Source organism: Schistocerca piceifrons, chromosome 7 (assembly GCF_021461385.2).
Source record: "Schistocerca piceifrons isolate TAMUIC-IGC-003096 chromosome 7, iqSchPice1.1, whole genome shotgun sequence".
NCBI lineage: Eukaryota > Metazoa > Arthropoda > Insecta > Orthoptera > Acrididae > Schistocerca > Schistocerca piceifrons.
In genome coordinates, this window is record NC_060144.1 from 565,754,267 (window position 1) to 565,776,354 (window position 22,088).

At 37.5% G+C, this 22,088-nt stretch overlaps 2 protein-coding genes across 3 annotated transcripts in view; one reads left to right on the forward strand and one right to left on the reverse strand.

The window, feature by feature from the left end:
* Positions 1-9,194, reverse strand: part of LOC124709082 (serine/threonine-protein kinase ULK3) — a 97,034-nt gene extending 87,840 nt beyond the window's left edge. Inside the window, exons 1-2 of the mRNA XM_047240730.1 lie at positions 9,025-9,194; positions 7,470-7,622 (exon numbers count right to left, since the gene is read on the reverse strand). Coding sequence (XP_047096686.1) covers positions 7,470-7,622; positions 9,025-9,111 — 240 coding nt within the window. The 5' untranslated portion in view covers positions 9,112-9,194. The remainder of the gene's footprint in view (positions 1-7,469; positions 7,623-9,024) is intronic.
* Positions 9,195-9,406: 212 nt separating this feature from the next.
* LOC124805293 (E3 ubiquitin-protein ligase ariadne-1) overlaps positions 9,407-22,088 on the forward strand; it is an 88,155-nt gene continuing 75,473 nt past the window's right edge. Inside the window, exons 1-3 of one of the 2 annotated variants that reach the window (XM_047265804.1) lie at positions 9,407-9,494; positions 9,594-9,837; positions 15,306-15,467. In XM_047265804.1, the coding sequence (XP_047121760.1) occupies positions 9,625-9,837; positions 15,306-15,467 (375 nt within the window). In that variant the 5' untranslated portion in view covers positions 9,407-9,494; positions 9,594-9,624. Of the gene's footprint in view, positions 9,501-9,593; positions 9,838-15,305; positions 15,468-22,088 lie in introns of both variants that reach the window. The other variant, XM_047265805.1, reaches the window with a different exon arrangement.

Genomic DNA, 22,088 nt, shown 5'->3' on the forward strand with positions numbered 1-22,088 from the left:
AGTTTGTGTGTGTGTGTGTGTGTGTGTGTGTGTGTGTGTGTGTGTGTGTGTGTACTCTAGATTAAAAAAGTACTCCGAAAGCTAGTAAATTTTCCTTCTGTTTTGTGTGTACCTGCCAATGACTCAATGCTTCTGCTTTTCACTATGTAGGCAACACATTTAAAAATATGACAGTCATTGGTTTACTCATGCAAATATCAAGTAAGCCGAAGTACATAAACTGCAGTTACTTGGTATAATTGGGATCAAAGCAGTAATTTTCAGAGTATCAACAAGTTTGGTAACTATAATTCATTTAAGGAGACATTGATTGGCTTATAATGACATTTTTCTTTACTTCTGACACAGTCCCAACAGTTTTGGCCTACAGTGGTGTTCTTCAGATGCCACAACAGAAAAAGAAAAGCTTATATTAAGACCTGAACCACGTACTAATCTTTTCACTAGGCCTGAGTGCAGTGCTAATAACATATATGATATTCATACCTATGGACAGCATTTGGTGAATCAATGTTCATGTATTGTCAGCTAAACACAAAATTGGAAATCAGGGAACTATATACATTCAAATAACTGTACCTTTCCTTCCCTACTTTTTGCAGTAGATATGCATGTTCTTACATGTTCCCAGCTAATGTAAGCACCTCACAGCTGGAAGAAGAGTGCCAATGAGCTGCAATAGGTAACAGCAATTGCCATCCATTCTGCATCATCTCACCTAATGTTATTTGCAGTAGCACAAACAACCAGCAGACTGAAGTGCAGCACCATCATGCACTGGGAAAATGTACTGTGTTTCCTTTACTGTAAAGACCTCACTCTGTTTTTTAAACAGCTTTACTGTTTTAAAGACCTGTATTCTATTTTTATATTTACAAATAACTGACTGTAATGCTGTTGTAATATTTGTCACTTTTTATGGTTTTCACGAGAGGCTGTGCACGTGTAGCACATGGAGTAGGAAAGGAAAAGTACACTTAGTTGTATGCATATAATTTCCCTGATTTCTGATTTTGTGTTTAGTTGACAAAGCATGCACATTTGTTCACCAAATGCTGTTCAAAGGTATGAACCATACATCTGTTACTAGCACTTTACTTAGTTCACAAGTAGACCTAGTGAAAATATTTGTACTTGTTTCACAGCCTAATTTAAGCTTTTCTTCTATTGAAGCATCTGAAGAGGGCCACTGTAGGCTGAAACCGATTAGGATTGTCATAAAAGGTGTTGTGTCAAAAATTTAAAAAAAGGTAAACATGTTGATTTTTATGTACAAATAACATACAGCAAACTAATGACAATTTAATGTAAATATATTACAAAGCAGTCAGTTCTGAGAACTTCTGTTCTCTGTTAACAAATTCATTCCACTTTTCTGAAGGTTTTCCTCTTAACTGCGACCTACAAAATAATTGATCTACAATTCTGTATTTTTCTTTGCCAAATGAAACGAGACTGTACAGTTTTCAAGGGCCTTATGATGCATTACAATTTGATGCCTTGCTGGCTTCCTCACACATCCTGCACTTTCCCTCACACTGCCTTCAAACATCAAAATTAGGAGCAGCACACTGACAAAGACGTGAACATCAAATATTTTAATCTTACTGGAAATCTCCAATACTTAACTCACGACTGTTTAGCACAGTATAACCTTCCATATGAAATTTACGCATCACATTATATTTGGCACAACAAATTTCTATACATATACATTGGCATGCTGCATTTAACAGGAAACTGTTATAACATTTAATACATCTAAGAAGAACAGAGTAACAGTGTACGGAATAGGCACTTGTCTCTTATAACTGCCATCTGGTTTCTGTACAAATTGTAAATAGCCTTTCGCTCCCTGTATTTTACCCCTGCCACCTTCAGAATTTGAAAGAGATTATTCCAGTCAACATTGTCAAAAGCTTCCTCTAAGTCTACAAATGCTAGAAACGTAGGTTTGCCTTTCCTTAATCTTTCTTCTAAGATAAGTCGTAGGGTCAGTATTGCCTCACGTGTTCCAACATTTCTACGTAATCCAAACTGATCTTCCCCGAGGTCGGCTTCTACCAGTTTTTCCATTCGTCTGTAAAGAATTCACCTAAGTATTTTGCAACTGTGACTTATTAAACTGATAGTTCGGTAATTTTCACATCTGTCAACACCTGCTTTCTTTGGGATTGGAATTATTATATTCTTCTTGAAATCTGAGGGAATTTCGCCTGTCTCATACATCTTGCTCACCAGATGGTAGAGTTTTGTCAGGACTGGCTCTCCCAAGGCCATCAGTAGTTCTAATGGAATGTTGTCTACTCCCGGGGCCTTGTTTTGAGTCAGGTCTTTCAGTGCTCTGTTAAACTCTGCACACAGTATCGTACCTCCAATTTCATCTTCATCTACATCCTCTTCCATTTCCATAATATTGTCCTCAAGAACATCACCCCTGTATAGAACCTCTATATTCTCCTTCCACCTTTCTGCTTTCCCTTCTTTGCTTAGAACTGGGTTTCCATCTGAGCTCTTGATATTCATGCAAGTGGTTCTCTTTTCTCCAAAGGTCTCTTTAATTTTCCTGTAGGCACTATCTATCTTGCCCCTCGTGAGATAAACCTCTACATCCTTACATTTGTCCTCTAGCCATCCCTGCTTAGCCATTTTGCACTTCCTGTCTATCTCATTTTTGAGACGTTTGTATTCCTTTTTGCCTGCTTCACTTACTGCATTTTTGTATTTCCTCCTTTCATCAATTACATTCAGTATCTCTTCTGTTACCCAAGGATTTTTACTAGCCCTCTCCTTTTTACCTACTTGATCCTCTCTGCCTTCACTATTTCATTCTTCAAAGCTACCCATTCTTCTTCTACTGTATTTCTTTCCCCCATTCCTGTCAATTGTTCCCTTATGCTCTCCCTGAAACTCTGTACAACCTCTGGTTCTTTCAGTTTATCCAGGTCCCATCTCCTTAAATTTCCACCTTTTTGCAGTTTCTTCAGTTTTAATCTACAGTTCATAACCAATAGATTGTGGTCAGAGTCCACAGCTGCCCCTGGAAATGTCTTACAGTTTAAAATCTGGTTCCTAAATCTCTGTCTTAGCATTATATAATCTATCTGAAACCTTTTAGTACATCCAGGGTTCTTCCATGTATACAATCTTCTTTCACGATTCTTGCACCACGTGTTAGCTATTATTAAGTTATGCTCTGTGCAAAATTCTACCAGGCGGCTTCCTCTTTCATTTCTTAGCCCCAATCCATATTCACCTACTACATTTCCTTCTCTTCCTTTTCCTACTGTTGAATTCCAGTCACCCATGACTATTAAATTTTCGTCTCCCTTCACTACCTGAATAATTTCTTTTATCTAATTATACATTTCATCAATTTCTTCATCATCTGCAGAGCTAGTTGGCATATAAACTTGTACTACTGTAGAAAGCATGGGATTCATGTCTATCTTGGCCACAATAATGCGTTCACTATGCTGTTTGTAGTAGCTTACCGGCACTCCAATTTTTTTTATTCATTATTAAACCTACTCCTGCATTACCCCTATTTGATTTTGTACTTATAACCCTGTATTCACCTGACCGAAAGTCTTGTTCCTTCTGCCACCGAATTCACTAATTCCAATGCCTGAAGATGGCCTTGTAAGCCGAAAACCGGTTAGCAATAAAAATAATATTGTAGAACAAAAGCAAACTGGTGCTTTTCATTTATTATTCACTAATTCCCACTATATCTAACTTTAACCTATCCATTTCCCTTTTTAAATTTTCTAACCTACCTGCCCGATTAAGGGATCTGACATTCCACGCTCCGATCCGTAGAACGTCAGTTTTCTTTCTCCTGATAATGATGTCCTCTTGAGTAGTCCCCGCCCAGAGATCAGAATGGGGGACTATTTTACCTCTGGAATATTTTACCCAAGAGGACGCCCCCACGTGCGCACAGAAGCGCTACAACACAACGTGACATGGACTCAGCTAAAGCTGGAGGGAATTGACACCATGAATCCTGCAGGGCTGTCCATAAATCCATGAGGGTACGACGGGGTGGAGTTCTCTTCTGAAGAGCGCATTGCAAGACATCCCAGATATGCTCAATAATGTTCATGTCTGGGGAGTTTGGTCACCAGCGGTAGTGTTTAAACTCAGATGAGTGTTCATGGAGCCACTCTGTAGCAATTCTGGACATGTGGGGTGTTGCACTGTCCTGTTGGAATTGCCCAAGTCTGTCAGAATACACAATAGACATGAATGGATGCAGGTGATCAGACAGGATGCTTATGTGAGTGTCACCTATCAGAGTCATATTTAGACGTATCAGGCATCCCAGATCACTCCAACTGCACATGCCCCACACCATAACAGAGCCTCCACCGGCTTGAACAGTCCTCTACTGACATGCAGGGTCCATGGATTCATGAGGTTGTCTCCATAGCCGTACTCATCCAACTCCCCAATACAATTTTAAACAAGACCCTTCTGACCAGAGATCATGTTTCCAGTCATCAACAGTCCAATGTCGGTGTTGACGGGCCCAGGTGTGGCATAAAGCTTTGTGTTGTGCAATCATCAAGGGTACATAAGTGGGCCTTCAGCTCCGAAAGCCCATATTGATGATGTTTCGTCGAATGGTTCGCAAGCTGATACTCGGTGATGGCCCAGCATTAAAATTTGCAGCAATTTGCAGATTTCTTCGTCTCTGCTTAACTACTGCAATCCACACCCTGTTGAAACTGCTTACTATAGTCAACCCTTTGTCTTTTGCCACATGTGCCTTGTCATTCAGAATTTCCTTGCGTTATAGTCGTCTCTGATTCATATTATTCTTCTCCTGGTCTCTCTCTCTCTCTCTCTCTCTCTCTCGTGCATGGTCTTCCATTTGGCCTTCTTCCAGATTCTATCCATTCTAGAGCTCTTCAGGCAGTGTTTCTTTTATTGTGATCAAACCATGTCAGTCTATTCCTCTCTATTGTCCCTTTTAGGTGACTGATCTGAAGTGTGTTTCATATCTTATTGTGTCCCTTCTCATAGTATCCAGGGCCCCTTGTAGAGAGTGCATCTCTGTCACTTGTATTATACTCAGATCTTTAAAAAATGGAAAATCCAGGATCAAATAATGGCAGTATTATGGAAAGGAAAGATTGATACTCATCATATACAGGAGATGTCGAGTCACAGACAGGTACAAAAAAAGAACTGCCCTACATGTAGATCTTTCAGCCGGAAGGCCTTTTTCGTAAGTAGACAAAACAAACAAACACACACACCAAAATTTCTTGATCCTTATGATATGCCCAGTCATCTTATCCCTTTTTGTAGTCAACTGAGCGACGTAATGCAGTGGTTAGCACATTGGACTTGCATTCAGGAGGACAACGATTCAAGCCTGCACCTTACCATCCTGATTTAGGTTTTCCATGATTTTCCTAAATCACTTATGGAAAATGCCGGGATGGCTCCTCCAAAAGGGCACAGCTGGTTTTCTTTTCCATCCTTCCCTAATCCAAGCTTGGGCTCCATCTCTAATGTCCGCGATGTTGACAGGATGTTAAACACTAATCTCCTCCTCCTCCTTTTTGTAGTCAAGTTGTGTCATAAAGTTCTTTTCTCTTCATTTCAGTGCAGCACCTGCCTCTTTCACAGCACCTGCCTCTTTCTTATTGTTCTTTTGTTCACACTTCGTGTTCCATTAATCCCATCATGAAAGAGAGTACTCATGAATGTTGAAGACATCAAATTATACACTAATGGGCACAAACAGGCACTGCATGATACTTCTGTAAAGTAAATATGGCAAGGAAAAGCTCTGGCAGAATGTAAATAGTTTAGGAGTAAAAGATAGTAGAAGTGTTGAGTTGTTGAAAAGCACACCCTTCCACTCCCCTCTGAATCTGCACCTCCATGTCATCATCTTTGTGCGCCACACAAACTCACTGGCTCCAATGCGCATGTGTGGCCTTCCTAGCCTGTGCACCTGTTACCTCTCCCTCCCACATTCCATTCTTGCATACCTGCTGCCTCCCTCCGAGCTGACAGTTACCTCTCCCAACAGCAATCCTGCCATTGTGAGCGCTAGCCAAGCTTTCGTTGTTTTTGTATGCCTGTTGATGCCTCAATGCTTCTACCATTCAAAGAGTGGTCTCCCTTACTCCTACATGAAAAACATACTACGACTACTTAGAAAGATAATTGTGTTAATTAGTTATAGCCTATATTCTTTTACATATGATTATGTACATTAGGAGAAAAACAGCTACTGCGAGAAAAGCTATTGTTCTGCACTACTCAGTTGCTATTATTATCTAATACTTCAAACACAGCAAGTACATTACTTAACACACACTATTATCAGCTGTCTATAAAGGGTGTAACAAAAATTTCCTTTACCAGCTTGAGGACAGGTTCCTCACACCAGGCCCATGTTTACTAGACTTTTTTTCCCTTGTTCTGGTCTGTAAAGGGAATTTATTTACACCCAGTATATGGCCAAAGATCTGTTTGAAATGAAAATTTCAAATTAAGCACAATTTACGTACCGAAGAGCAAATGTTCTGACAGACAATTGAAGGAGCGATCAATGATGTTTCTTTCCATTTATTTCTGAATATCTGGCAATTTCCCTAATACCACCAGATGTTTGTTAACAACCTGTTACAGACTTTTGCATCAGAATATAAAATTCCATTCTAAACTCTCAACAGGGGCACACAGTCTACATAGAAGTTACTTTTACATCTCGAATTATAGCTGTGAATTCTCTCTTGTTATTACCCACAAATCTCAGTTAACTGAACCTACTGATACCAGATGTCAGCTTCATCCTGTAGCATAATTCTTCTGTGGCATGTGATGTCGCATGCAAGGAAAAAAAAAACAGAATACTGAAAATATTGTTTTGCACCAACATTTTCGTGATGTGGGTTGTGGGGAGAGACTGAACTATTCCTACATCTATGCTCTGCAAACCACCGTCTGTTGCATAGCTAGGCAAGACTGAAAGGCAACAATTTGGTTGCAAGTTGGCAAAGCTAATGTAACTGGTGGAGTACCCATTGCCCTTCAGATTGCATTGTAGGTGTTGCATTTTGTGCCTAATTCACCTTACGTGTATTGCAAAAATGATTTGTGACAGTACGTACCTGTACCCCATATCGCTACCTCTGACAACAGAAGAGAACCATAGATTTTGGATATAGAATGACATAACTTTATTTTTCACCAGTACAAAAGTATTCACACTTTAGAAATGCTCAGGAAAGTGTTAAAACAATGTTTTAAGAAGTCTAAAGTTAAAAAAACACCTCATCTTGTATACAGAGACATGCAAGTCATTTTGGCTTTATTTTTCATAATGCACTGCCAACGAACATACATAACGAGGTTGAAGAAGAAAATGGCCCTTAGATTGGATATGAAAACATTTCTAATTGAGAAGTGTTTCTACAGTTTAAATGAATACATTATCTTACAGCAGTCTTAGGTCTCATTTCTTGTCGAGTATTTTTTAATCTGTTAACAGGTGAACCATATATGCCATGCGTTTCTTTGCAAAACCTTCTTTGGGTCGTTTCTTGTTTCCTCTGTTTCATATGCAGTGCAATACACCTCCTCAGAGAATGGATCTGGTACAAGAATAGTTGTGATGGTTACAGTGTTGGAAAGTGTTTGTGTGTTTATACTTTTCAGCAGCATTATATAAGTGTTTACATTCTTTCAGATGTTTAAAATAACAAGTTTCATGTTCTAGCTACAACACTGATTATACTTCTTGTGTGTGTTGTAGCCTACTTGTAGACTAGGTACATGTAGTTCTCTTTCCAAATCACAAACCGAGTGAGGTGGCTAATCCATTGTTAATGCACTGGCCTCGCATTCGGGAGGAGCAGGCTTTGTACCCAGTCCAACAGTCCTGACTTCGGTTTTCCCATGCTGCTAAATGTGACTGCTTGGATGGTTCCATTGATAAAGCCATGTCATACTTCCTGGCCTATCCTCATCTAATCCTGTCCTAATTTGTATATGTGTTAAAATGTATATATTATTTCTGTAATGTGTCTGACAACCCCGATACTGTTTTGCTCAACAGCATAAGTACAAATAAATAAAACAAATAAAAATAAATCTGCACAAAGGTCTTGGCAAGGTAACCAATAAGGGTAATTTATCTTGCATATTTCATCCACAGTAGAGAAGACTTTACCTAAGCCACTTTTTCTTAACTCACCCCACAAACTGGGGCAATATTAGTATGAGAGAAAGGTGACTACTAACCAGACTACTACTAAAATTTAATATGGGTTTATAGAACTTTTCCCACTTCAGTACTTAGTGCCCACCATGTTCAAGCATTGCTCTTAAGGTAATAACTGTCATCATCAAAATTGTTACTAAATCTCTTCTCCGAGTTCCAGTGGGCTTGCATGTCCACTAATATTGTTCTGTTTTCAAGTTTAGGCATGCATAGTTCACAGAATCTCTATTAAAAGAAACATTCGTCCGAAAGCTTTTCAATCTCCTGCACATACAAAAAAGTGTCAGAAGCATGTCCTTCAACTTTGCTTCTGGCCGCAACAAAGGCGACAACTCTGAAATAACGTAACAAAGTTGCAATGGCAATCTCCTCGCCGATATCGGAAGTACAGCACATGTTGGTTTATCACGATGATTAGGGATGAATAATTACATTATTCTTGCGCAACATGAGAAATTTACATTGGTGACGCGAGAGACAGTGGCGCTGCGCTCAGACGCATGATTCATGCTCCCGGAAATCGAGAGCCTAAATGTATGAAGAAATATCAAGCGCTCACACTTGTTTAGCAACGACATATTAAAACACAGGAAGAATTCCGAACGTACAGTGAAAGACACTGCTAGCATCCCACTACCTCCAAATTACAACCTTCATCCCAACATTTTTAAAGGTGCGTGCATACTTTCTTGTGTTTTAAAGAATCAGACTTAACTCTACATTTTATTAAAAAAGTGATGTGTTCAATTTATCGCATAGTTCTAAGTTCTTACTTTTTTAAACGCTTTATATACTGAAGCATAACTTCCAGCGCCTATTTTCTCAACAATGGCATAGCCCTCCACCTTCGGTAATGCCATATCACATTGCCACCGATTGGAAACAACAACATCAAACCTGCATCTCTGTCACAAACATATGTTTTGATTTTATTTCATTTACTGTCTGGGCGTACTACTGCGGTGGTAGATCGTAGTTTGTTTACCAGAGATTCTAATATTTCACCCCGAATCTTCATATTTTGCAGTTATTTATATATTGTCTAAAAGAGCAAAACTTTCATTCTGCGCTCTGATTTTATAACATCAATAGGTGTGCCATTCATCAATTTCTACGTATTTGCAGTGTCTGTCGGTTGTTATAGTATGGTAAATTTTAAAGTTGGGTGACTGTCAATACACTACCCAGCAGCCTTAGCCTCTGACCGACAGAAGCTGACGTCATGTACTAAACATCGACAGAAGTACTGGTGAACTATTTTGTGGATTGCTGACCCTGTCCAAATTGTAAGAGTGTAATTTTTCAACCAACTCTCAATATAAACTGTTTCGCGATTGCTCAGGTGGTGGACGTGGCTCGTGTACATCCAAATTATGGATTCAGAAGAGGAGACACTTTACGACGATGTCGACTCCGGGAATGAATCAAGCGGCGACGATGTTGAATTTGCAATGATGGAAGTAGAGGCAACAAATCCGAGAGAGAGGCAGCCTGAAGTTGAAGAATATCCTTTTGAAGTTTTGTCAACAGAGGAGATCGTCCAGTACATGGTGGATTCTATCAAAGAAGTGAATACTGTTGTGGAGGTATGAAAGTTAAAATTTAAACTGCTTGTTAGACTTGTCAAATTCGACACTTGTGTATTGTAATCTTGGTTCACTTTCAAGCAACGCGTTTTGTAATTGTGCACATAGGAGGTGAGAAAAGTGCTTGGAAATGCGGGAAAACGATAACATTTAAGCACTCGTTCCTTGAGATAAGCTGTGTACATACTAACACATCCTTTTACGCTATTTTGTAGTTTCAAATAGGATTGTTTACATATGTAGTATGTGTGAGCGTTTTCACTGCAAATTTGGAAAATGTAGGGATAGAAGTAAGGCTTGAAAAAGTAACTCAAAACACATACTTTCAAAGTCATTCCCACAAAAAATCAACGACGGAAATACTATTAATTAATAGCTAAACAAATAATAAATTAACAAATTAAAATCAGTGTCCACAAATAAATGACAACATGTATAACAAAGCAGTTGACATAACTATATGTAAACAATAAAAAATATCTCAATGCGGTAGTCTCCAACTCAACCCTCCCTTCACACACACACAAATGATTAGGCCTAACTAGCCTTTGTCTGCAGCTTGACATTTTTAATTTGCACTATGCTGTACGCAGTGTTCTTGTTTATTACATTAGTGGCTGTACTGCCAACAACTATTCCAGTCACACTTACAGTGGTATCACATACAGGGCTAGTATTAATTTATACCTTACTTCATGTTATGAATTTATCTAGGTAAAAATAATACAGTAATACTCTCAGCAGTTTACGATTTGCAGTATCACAAAAAATATGAAAAGTTCCGATTATCATAAAAATACGAAAACTTTTTAACTCTTTTTGTAGTGTTTAGAAGTCATAGCTGTGAAAATTAGTTGGTGTTTAAATAGCACTTGGATACACACTGTATTACATGACATAGTCTACTGCAGAGTCAACATCACAAACTGTTTTGAATGGAAGAAGATCAGTTTTCTTTGACCTTTTCAGTTTTGGGCTGTCATTGCTTTTGAATCATCTGTCTTTCAAATCTGATATCAATCCCAAAATTCAGCAGCTGAGCCTCAAAAGATCATGTTGGCCAAGATGTCAGTAGACCACATAGAATTTGTACAGTAGTCAATGAGTGTTACTTAGTTGCTTTCATCAAAGCTAGACTTGATCCAGTTATCATTGTGGTGCTTGGTTGCTTTTATCAAAGCTGTAACCTACATGTATACAAAGATCCATACTGTAGAAACCACAACTAGTAACTTGAATGGAAGTAGATCAGTTCCCTTTGACCAGTTCAATTTTTGGCTGTCATTACTTTTCAAGCATCTGTCCTTCAAATATGTTATTAGGCCTAATCCCAAAATTCAGCAGCTGATCCCCAGAAAGATAATATTGGCCAAGACTGCAGAAGAACAAGTAGACTTTGTCCAGTAGTCACTGAGCTTGTTCAGTAGACAATGAGCAATACTTAGTTGCTTCTATCAAAGATGTACATGTATACAAAGTACCATACTACAAAATGCCACTGATAGTACAGTTTAATATATCTTGTTCCTCCATATTTAACAGTGTATATTGTCTGAAATAGTAGTAGGAACATCAAATGTAAAGCACAGAGCTGTAGGGCCTACGTGTAGATTTAGTGTTTCACATTCACATTTTTGTGATACGTATTTGTACAGTTATTCTGTGAGATGAGTGAAACAAACATCATAATAAACACTCAGTAATTTGCCAGCTGCTATAAAAAGTGTAGCTACTAATAAATTTCAGTCTAAGAGGAGCTTATAATATTTATTGGAGACCATCTCCTACAACATTGAGAAATTACTTTGTAGAAGTAGTTGTCACACATATTATAAATAATATCAAATATTGTTTTACGTAATGTCTTTCTTCTGCAAACCTTCGGTACATTAATGTGATCAATGTAAATGTGTTCTGCAAACTGATTTGCTGTTTGTTGATGTGTGGCTACATGAGCCCAAGAATTATCATATACACCTTAGCGTATTATGTCTAGACATTTACAATTTGTGTCAAGATTTTTATTAAATGTTTGAGACTTATTCCACAACCTAGAGGGCCATTTCACGTAGAATCTTTGGATGGAACTTGAACATATTTCTTTTTTGTAAATTATATTTTCGTGTTGTCAGAATTTTCTCACTACGGATCTGTGAAACAAAAAGTGAATGGAAGTTCCTGTAGTTATACAGTAAGTGGTATTTGTAAATGATTAGAAACAAAGTCAAGAAAATAGATTTGTAAATACAGTACTGCACCACAAAATACACTATGTCATCACACTTATTTTCATAGCAGTTTATATTGAATGGAATGATCATCAATTAATAGGATACGATATTAATTAGCCTATAACTCTTCTTCTGCTGTTAGACGTAAATTTTTCCTTTGTTTTATGTACAACTGTTATCGCATGTATTGTTTACCAGTGACATGTGTTGATCAGTATTGTTGTGTCTATACATCAGAGGAACTCTTAACCTCTCGTGCACAAGTAAATTCATTTAGATGCTTATTGCCAACATTAATTTAGTCATAATCGAAGTTGTTTGGAAAATAATTGCCCACAGTTTCAGTTGTTATTTCATGTTTAATGTTCGAAGTGAGACAAAGCAGTATCATGGGTATATTAAATAACTTAAGAGGTACAATATGACATAACTAATTTTTCCTAAAAATTCACTCACATGCATTTAAAGATGAAATCCAGTCCTGCTACTATCCAAGCCACACTGCACCCTTTTGTTGTGCACTACAATGAAGACAACACTAAAACCACATAACTGAACTACGATATCTTTCATGGCTGCTTGTAACACAGTGCAATGGCATTTAGTGTTTCCCAGCTGAAGCCTAGCTTAATATTCAAGGAAAATAAGATGGTCAAAGTTTTGAATTGCAGTGTGATATAAGAATGGGAAAAAACTCTCACATGCCTTCACAAGACTATGTATGCTGGTGTAGAAAGGCATTTTTTGCCACAACACTGGATAAACGTGCTTATGATGGATTTGGTGACACAGTCAAGACTTTCTGTTGAGCACATTTGCAAAGGCAATTTGAAAATCAAATCGTGACTCACAAAGAGCTGTAAAATTTTGCTTAACCTTCAAGTGGGTGCACCATTTTTCATAACATAAGCGGGCGCATGGTGTACTTTGTATGCATGTAAAGAATAGGTGGCATTATGTTACTGTGGTAAACATGTATGAGCAAAAACAAAGTTTAACCTTAGTTTACTAAAACAATGATAAAATAAACTTACATTATATGAGCTAAACCACTGTTTAACTAAACAGTAATAAAATAAACATTCATAATGTCAATTTGTTGCCTTGTAAAAGTAACAACGCACTTGAAGCATTAAACAGTGCAATTGGATGAGATACAAGGCAACTGCTCTTTCGATTGCTAATTATGTTCTAGACAACTGCCTGATTGTGGGAATTGTGCTGCTAGTTCGGAATCTGTGCCACTTTCTTGCACGGATTGTACATTTTTTTCTGGCCTAGCCTGCTGTTTATTTTATATTACTGCTGCTTACTTGGAAGTGTGAGAACACAGTTTATCACAGTGTTAGCTGGAGCAGTCATGAAGGAATTAGGTACAGGCTCACAGTTGTAGAACAACAATGGACTAGTACAAGAAATGTTATTTGTCATTGGTGCACTTTATATGGAGGCACACCCGCTGGAAGCCTCAGAAACTATTTGTAGCATTGATTTTGATATCTGTACAGCAGAGAAATGAACTCAAAGTGATGTGAGATTATTGCCCTGATTCAGTAATTCAAGGGACACACAAACTACACTCTGTCATTCCAATGTCAGAATGCCATGTTGTAATTAAGCCATATTGTGAATGGTTAATAGAGTATGCAAACCATTTCCCAACATCATACTTGCCCAAAAGAATTGAAGCTGAGATTGGTAAAATTGCTTTTACTACTAGTGCCAGTTCTTAAAGTTGGTGGGTAGATTTTTAGATTCTTGAAAAGGGCTACCAATCTAATAAATTCCAAGCCGGTATTAGCAGTCCAAAGGGACCTGCTGCATCACTTTCTCCTTGTCCAAACCCCATAGTATTTTCAGGTGTCAGTGTTGTGTATCCCATGATAGACTGAACCCAGGGTGCCTACTGAGTCTGTATGTTGACTTTAGCTGTGATCATTTAAAAAATCTAAATGAAAGCTGACTAGTGAGGCTTCAAGTAACATAATTCAGGTGACTGCTTTGTGCAGCGGGTCTTTAAAATCATCTCTCACAGTTTCTATTTCAGGTAACTTTTATTAATAAAATAATAACATTAAAATTCCTTTATGTAATGCAATATAATTCTCTTAGTTTTATTGCTCAAGAACTCATTCTTTCTTCATCTCAAAATTTAAACCACTGATTGTAAACATAAATATGTACTTTTTTTCCTAAGCAAATGCAAACAAATGTTACAGGATTTTTGTGTAACATATCAAATTAAAGTTTAAGCAAAAACTTTTATAATGTCATCAGTTAGTCTCCTAGCTCCAATAGTTCTGAAGTTGGGGGCGATTTAGTTTCATGACATTCTCAGACTAATGAGTAGTATTAATTTGTTTGTATTGGAAAACCACGAGTTCTGTACAATAACATTCACAATACAATGGGGTTAGGTGTACCTTGTGCCCACCTTTTGAAAATATTGTAATCCAGTCAGTTACTTTGTTTTAAAATTTCAAAAAAGAATGTTTATTACATTAAATGAACTATTCTATCAGATTTCCCTTTTTTTTTATTTAGTTAAAAGTTAACCCAAAACTTTTAAGTCTTTGAGTTGATGTCACTCCCACAATGAATGCCATATTCAATATTTTTAGGTTCAGGACTTTATTTACACATCAATAGCCCTTTAAATAATATGTCATGAGTGAAAATCAACAACTGTTAACAAAATCTGCATCTTCAAATTTTTGTTTTGTTTAGGACGGGCATAAAGTAGCTTCCCCCCTCCCCCTCTTGCTTGGTAATGCACCTTGTGGAAAATGCGCTGGTATTGCTAGGGTTAAAAGAGTATAAACTACCAATTTATGTATTTTTTACTTTAATTTTATGGGTAGGGCCCACATACAGAAAACAAAAAATAATGAATGTGTAACGCAATGAGGCCCAAGGCCCAAACATTTGTTTTTTGTGTTAGATGTGGGGCACAGGGCAGTCAAAAGAGAGAGAAAGGGGGGGCATGCCTCTGGATTTCAGCAGTGATTGTGATGTGTGTTTGAATCTTTCAGGTTGCAAAAATATATTATTTTTTTGTGCTAGGTGACACATTTGTAATCATTGTTGGTTGTCACACACACACACACACACACACACACACACACACACACACACACACACGTAAGTTGAAGTTGCCACATTTTGTTAGATTTTAGATTATGGTCTAATGTTAGCAAGATTTTTTTACGTGACATGTACCATTTCTTAATTTTACAGATACCAGCTACAACAACTAGGATTCTCCTGAACCATTTCAAGTGGGATAAAGAGAAGTTAATGGAGAGATTTTATGATGGGGATCAAGATCAGTTATTTGCAGAAGCTCGTGTTATCAACCCTTTCCGGAAGCCATCTGTTATAACAAGGCCAAAGATAAAGGTACATGAACACAATTCTTAATGTGTTTTCCTGTTTGTTGTTAGATGAACCATGTAATACAAAACTGAACCTACTGGTGCAACAATTTCTTGAAAGATTGTTAAACCATGTTAAGTGTGCTGCTGTAAACTGTTATTAACGTGGAAAGTCTAATTTGGAAGTATAATGAGACATGAAAGTAGTTCTTCATGCACTTGACTCCAGACAGAAAGAACATTTAAAGATTTGTTAGCTTATTTCCGAGTGCTAGTGATTTCAAGTTTCAATTAAAACTACAAGTGAACCATGGTATATAGTAGCTTGTGACAAAGATAGGCTGTATTAAGATCTTTCACTTTCCTTGTTTGTCAGAATGTCCTCAGAACATTAAAGTTCTTCTGGCATATAATTCATATTTTCCGTAGGACTTTTATTCTTGTTGTGGGGAGATTAGGAGGCATTGTACTTGCCAGTAATGGAAACTGGTGTAATTATGTTGACTTCATGGTCTCAACCCGTGATTTTATGCTGATATTTGAGTTGTGTCAGTATATCTTAAAGGATTTGTTGAATCGTTCTTGTGCATAGTTCTCAATATTTGGCAGTTTTACTTATGTCTATTTTTAATTTATATATGTATTCATCCTTTGTCCATTTGGTTCAATAGTATAGGACATGTCAGATACATTACAGAAATACTGTGTACACATATACTGAATAGCAAAGGATTAGGTGAGACTAGGGCAAGAAGTTGGCTGAAAGCTATAATTGTGTGAATCTCTCTCTCTCTTTTTTGTTCCTATCGCGACTCAGCATCTCCGCTATATGGTGGATAGCAACTTTCCTCCTCTAATATTGTCACATCATTCACGTTAGCAGCTTGGTAAAACCCAAGTCAAGATGGTCGAATGAGATACTAACCCCACTCCTCCCAAAGCTGAGTCTAGTGCATTAACACTAGCTTACCCACTGCATCGGTATATGATTTGGAAAGGAAACCACATATACTTAGTCCACAAGGATAGTTACAAAGTGCACGAGACGTATGATGAATGCTACAACTAGAACATGAAACTTTTGTTATATTGCACTTCTGAAAAAATGTAAACACGTGAACACATTATATAATGCCACTGAAAAGTATAAGCACACAATCATCTGCCAACACTATTTCTTGTAACAAGTCCCTTTTCTGAGGAGGTCTATGCATTGTATCTGAAACATTTGGTTCATTTGTTACGAGATTAAAAAGTGCTCAGCAATAAATGAGGACATACTACTACTACTACTACTACTACTACTACTGCTACAGTTACTGCAAGATAACATATTAATTTACACTGTTGAAACACTTCTCAATTAGAAATTAGCTCTGCTCTAAAAGCCATTTCATTCAACTTTTTTATGTATGTTGGCAGTGCATTATAAGAATGACACCAAAGTGGCTTACATATCTTTATATTGAAGATATTCTTGCTTACTCTACATGGAGCAACCCACAGCTGGGAGTGTTAGAACAGTGTTTATTGCTGCAGTTTGCAGGTGTACAAGATTAGCTGTTGTCATCAACACACTTTAACATGTGTAAAAGGAGGGTACTATAATCACACACAACTTTTTTTGAATAGGGTCTTTCAGTAAGTCCTTGTAGAGCTATGTGACAAGATTTGAATTGCCCTTTTGTGTATTGCAAAAATTATTACTAATTTGTTTTATTCCAAAAAGTATTCCATAAGCCACAAGATGTGGGAAGTAACCAAATAATCCATTCTAGCCCCGTCTGAGGAGCTTACTTTCCAAATCATTCTCAGAACAAAACAGGCCCAACTGAGTCCCTAGGAGATTTGTTACATGATCTTCCCAGTTTGCCCTGGTCAACATACATTCCTAAAAGATTTGTATATTGAAATCTTTCTAGGTCATTTCCACCCAGTGCCATTTCAAGAGCTTGGTTTTGATTCATGTTTCCAAACTTAGTACAATTTGTTTTATGCATTTTATCAAATAAAGACATGTTTGGAGACCGAGGCTGTTACATGAAACAAATTACTGATGGTGTACAGAAACTAGCCACCACATATTGGTTTTAGGTTACTTTATTCGAAAAGCACCATTGCAAGTTTAGAATTTTTCACAATTCGTCAGATGGTTTTTTCATGCTTTCATCAAACCAAGTCATACAATGTATACAAATAATAAAATGCATAGTTTGTTTTGATGAAAGGATGAAAAACTGTCTCATGATAAATTGTGAAAAATTCTGAACTGGTAATGGTACTCTTTGAATAAAATTACCTAAAACCAGTTTGTGGCTGGTTACTGTACACCATCAACAATTTAAAGTTTGTTTTATTCACTGTAAGGGTCAGCCTGTTGGTATTGAGTATGAATGTACGGGTATGAGGACTTAATCATTTGTTGTCGACAGATATTTCTTAACAGTGCTCACTATTACAGTAGTGTCATCAGCAAACGAAATGGTCTTAGCTGCAGTTTGTGACGAAAACTGTATATTATCTATATGAAAATCAGGAACAGAAGGGGATCTAACACACTGTCCTACGAGAGACGTATTTTGACTGTCTTTCCACCAGATATTAATCTGATTTTTGATTAGAATAGAACAAGCTGATGTGAGTTCCATAGCCTGTGATTAATTTTGCAAATAAGATTGGAACCACGTGTTTTCTATCCCACCTGTCCCCATTGCTTCCTCCTTACATAAATAAATTCATGATTAATGGTACTGAAAGCTTTACAAAGATCTAAATTAACTCGTACTAAACTGTTGTTATTTTCTGAGTTTCTAATCATTGATTGCTGTTTCTTTATGTCTACCTATTCCAAAGTCATGTTGATTACTATTCAGTAGCTTGTGGTCATTTAAGTACAGGGTTATTACAAATGATTGAAGCGATTTCACAGCTCTACAATAACTTTATTATTTGAGATACTTTCACAATGCTTTGCACACACATACAAAAACTCAAAAAGTTTTTTTAGGCATTCACAAATGTTCGATATGTGCCCCTTTAGTGATTCGGCAGACATCAAGCCGATAATCAAGTTCCTCCCACACTCGGCGCAGCACGTCCCCATCAATGAGTTCGAAAGCATCGTTGATGCGAGCTCGCAGTTCTGGCACGTTTCTTGGTAGAGGAGGTTTAAACACTGAATCTTCCACATAACCCCACAGAAATAAATCGCATGGGGTTAAGTCGGGAGAGTGTGGAGGCCATGACATGAATTGCTGATCATGATCTCCACCACGACTGATCCATCGGTTTTCCAATCTCCTGTTTAAGAAATGCCAAACATCATGATGGAAGTGCGGTGGAGCACCATCCTGTTGAATGATGAAGTCAGTCCTGTCGGTCTCCAGTTGTGGCATGAGCCAATTTTCCAGCATGTCCAGATACACGTGTCCTGTAACGTTTTTTTCGCAGAAGAAAAAGGGGCCGTAAACTTTAAACCGTGAGATTGCTCAAAACACGTTAACTTTTGGTGAATTGCGAATTTGCTGCACGAATGCGTGAGGATTCTCTACCGCCCAGATTCGCACATTGTGTCTGTTCACTTCACCATTAAGAAAAAATGTTGCTTCATCACTGAAAACAAGTTTCGCACTGAACGCATCCTCTTCCATGAGCTGCTGCAACCGCGCCGAAAATTCAAAGCGTTTGACTTTGTCATCGGGTGTCAGGGCTTGTAGCAATTGTAAACGGTAAGGCTTCTGCTTTAGTCTTTTCCGTAAGATTTTCCAAACCGTCGGCTGTGGTACATTTAGCTTCCTGCTTGCTTTATTCGTCAACTTCCGCGGGCTACGCGTGAAACTTGCCCGCACGCGTTCAATCGTTTCTTCGCTCACTGCAGGCCGACCCGTTGATTTCCCCTTACAGAGGCATCCAGAAGCTTTAAACTGCGCGTACCATCGCCGAATGGAGTTAGCAGTTGGTGGATCTTTGTTGAACTTCGTCCTGAAGTGTCGTTGCACTGTTATGACTGACTGATGTGAGTGCATTTCAAGCACAACATACGCTTTCTCGGCTCCTGTCACCATTTTGTCTCACTGCGCTCTCGAGCGCTCTGGCGGCAGAAATCTGAAGTGCGGCTTCAGCTGAACAAAACTTTATGAGTATTTTTACGTATCTGTAGTATGTCAATGAATGGAGCCACAGTGAATTTATGAAATTGCTTCAATCATTTGTAATAGCCCTGTATTTGATTCTTCGTTATTTTGTTAATCTCTCAGATACTGTAGATAATGCTGAAAGGAGTGATATGGGTCGATAGTTTCCAACTTTATGCATATTACCAGCCTGGAATAAAGGTATCACTTTCCAAATTTTTAATCTGTGTGGGAACACTCCCTCAGTGTATGAGAAATCAGTCATATGAGCCAAGGGGTTTGTAATCTGTGAAGCAGTACAGATTAAATGTGAGACTGGTACTTCATCTAAATCTGCTGACACTTTGATTTGAGGCTTTAATCGCCTTTGCTACTTTGCATTCACTAGCTGGAACTAATCTCTTGCTGTATGCAGATGTACAATACTGAAATTTATCCCAATATGTGAAATTTATCCCAATATGTGAAATTTAAGCTAAATGTTTGGGAAGCCTTTATTATTATTATTTCTTTACTTTCTCAGACGTTAAGTCTGGTTAAAAATGGAAAGTGACGCAGACCTTGATCAAGTGTCACTTCCTTTTAACTGTACAGTATATGTTACATTGCATTTAGGAACTTTCGGGTAATTGAACATGTATCAATAATTACAGATCTCTGCAGTTGTATATATACGTTTGGATGTAGCTGTATTGCGTTGATGTACTGGTGGATATTGCGTGGTATGACTCCTGTAGTTGATAGTACGATTAGTATAATGTCAACTTTATCCTGATGCCACATGTCCTTGACTTCCACAGCCAGTTGGATGTATTTTTCATATTATTATTATTATTATTATTATTATTATTATTTGCTTTTACGGCCACATTTGACCACTTTAGTCGATCATTTCCTGATCCTCTTCTTCAGTAAGTGCATGTTTTGTTCTTTCTTAACTGCCCAGTATCTTTTCATTCGTTCTGATCTTTCCTGTCTTTTCTCATCTGTAAGTACACTTTTCATTGTGTGTCATTTGTCTACTTTTGGTTTAAATCTTATTTTCTTGTCTTTCAGTTTCTTGAATTTTTTTGTCTTGTTTTGCATATCATCCAAGGTTGTATCTAGTTCTCCCATATCCTCTTTAATTTCCTTGATCCACCCTACTTGTTGCTTCAGATTCCACTGTTTCTGCATAATTTTTATTGCTAATTTGGTTTCTGGTGTCCTCATTATGTGGCCAAAGAAAGAAATCCTCTTTTTATGTATAGTATCTGTGATGGGCTCCAGTTCCCTGTACACTACTTCATTTGGCACTATCCGCCATTATCATTCCTTCTGGTATTTTTTATTTATGTATGTTGTTGCTGTTGTTCTCTCTACTTTTAGTATTTTGTCAACTCTGTTTCACTGAATGACTTTAAAAAGAGCCTTGCTTGCGTATGTTACCTCTGGCTGAACCACCATCTTGTAGTGTTTTAATTTTGTTTGAATTGATAGACATTTCTTATTGTATGTAGACCATGTTAGTTTTTGAGCTTTTGTCATTTTATTGGTTCTTTCTTGCCAAGCAGATTTTTCATCCAAGTTGTGTGTTATAATTTCTCCAAGATATTTAAATTGCTTCACTGTTTTAATTTTTCTGTTGTCTACTGTTACATGGTCTATTAAAAGCGGGTCTGTTACTATCATCTCATGTCTTTTTGAAAGGTATCTGGGTCCTACTTTTTGTGCTATATTTTGCAGGCTCATTATTTGATTTCTAGCTTCTTGTATATTATTAGCTAGTAACACCAAGTCATCTGTGAATACCAAACAATTTAGGTTTATATCATCTTTCTTGGTTCCAGTTGTTATGTTTTTAGGATTCTCTTTGTACCATTCTCCCATCAAGTATTCAAGAGCACAGTTGAATAGCAGTGGTGATAGACCATCTCCTTGTCTTAACCCTGTTTTAATCATAAGTGGCTCAGATAGTTCTCCTGTGAATTTTACTTTGGACTTGGTGTTTGTAAGGGTTAATTTTATCATTTTTATTAATTTGTGATGGAGTCCAAAATTTCTTAATATGTGTAGCATAGAAGATCTGTGGTTGCGAAGATCTGTGGATGCGATCTTACGCTTTTTTGAAGTCTACAAAGGTTATGACTAGTTGCTTCTGTCTCCTTTTGCAGGCATCCATTATTACTTTTAACGCGATGATCTGTTCCAGGCAGCTTCTTCAGGGTCTAAATCCTCCTCGATATATCTCCTAGCTCCTTTTCAAGTTGATCTTTACAGTGATTGTATTCTTGACAATATTTTATATGTGCAATCCAATAGGGAAATCCCTCTGCAGTTGTCTGGATTTGATTTTTATCCTTTTTTGTGTAGTGGGTGTATGATAACTGTAGTCCAGTGTTCTGGTAGCTCTTATGCAATCCAGATTTTAACTAGGCATTGATGTAATGATATCTTCATGAGTTCTGTTGCATATTTACAGAGTTCTGCAAATGTTTGATCTTCTCCACTTGCTTTGTAGTTCTTGAGCTCGC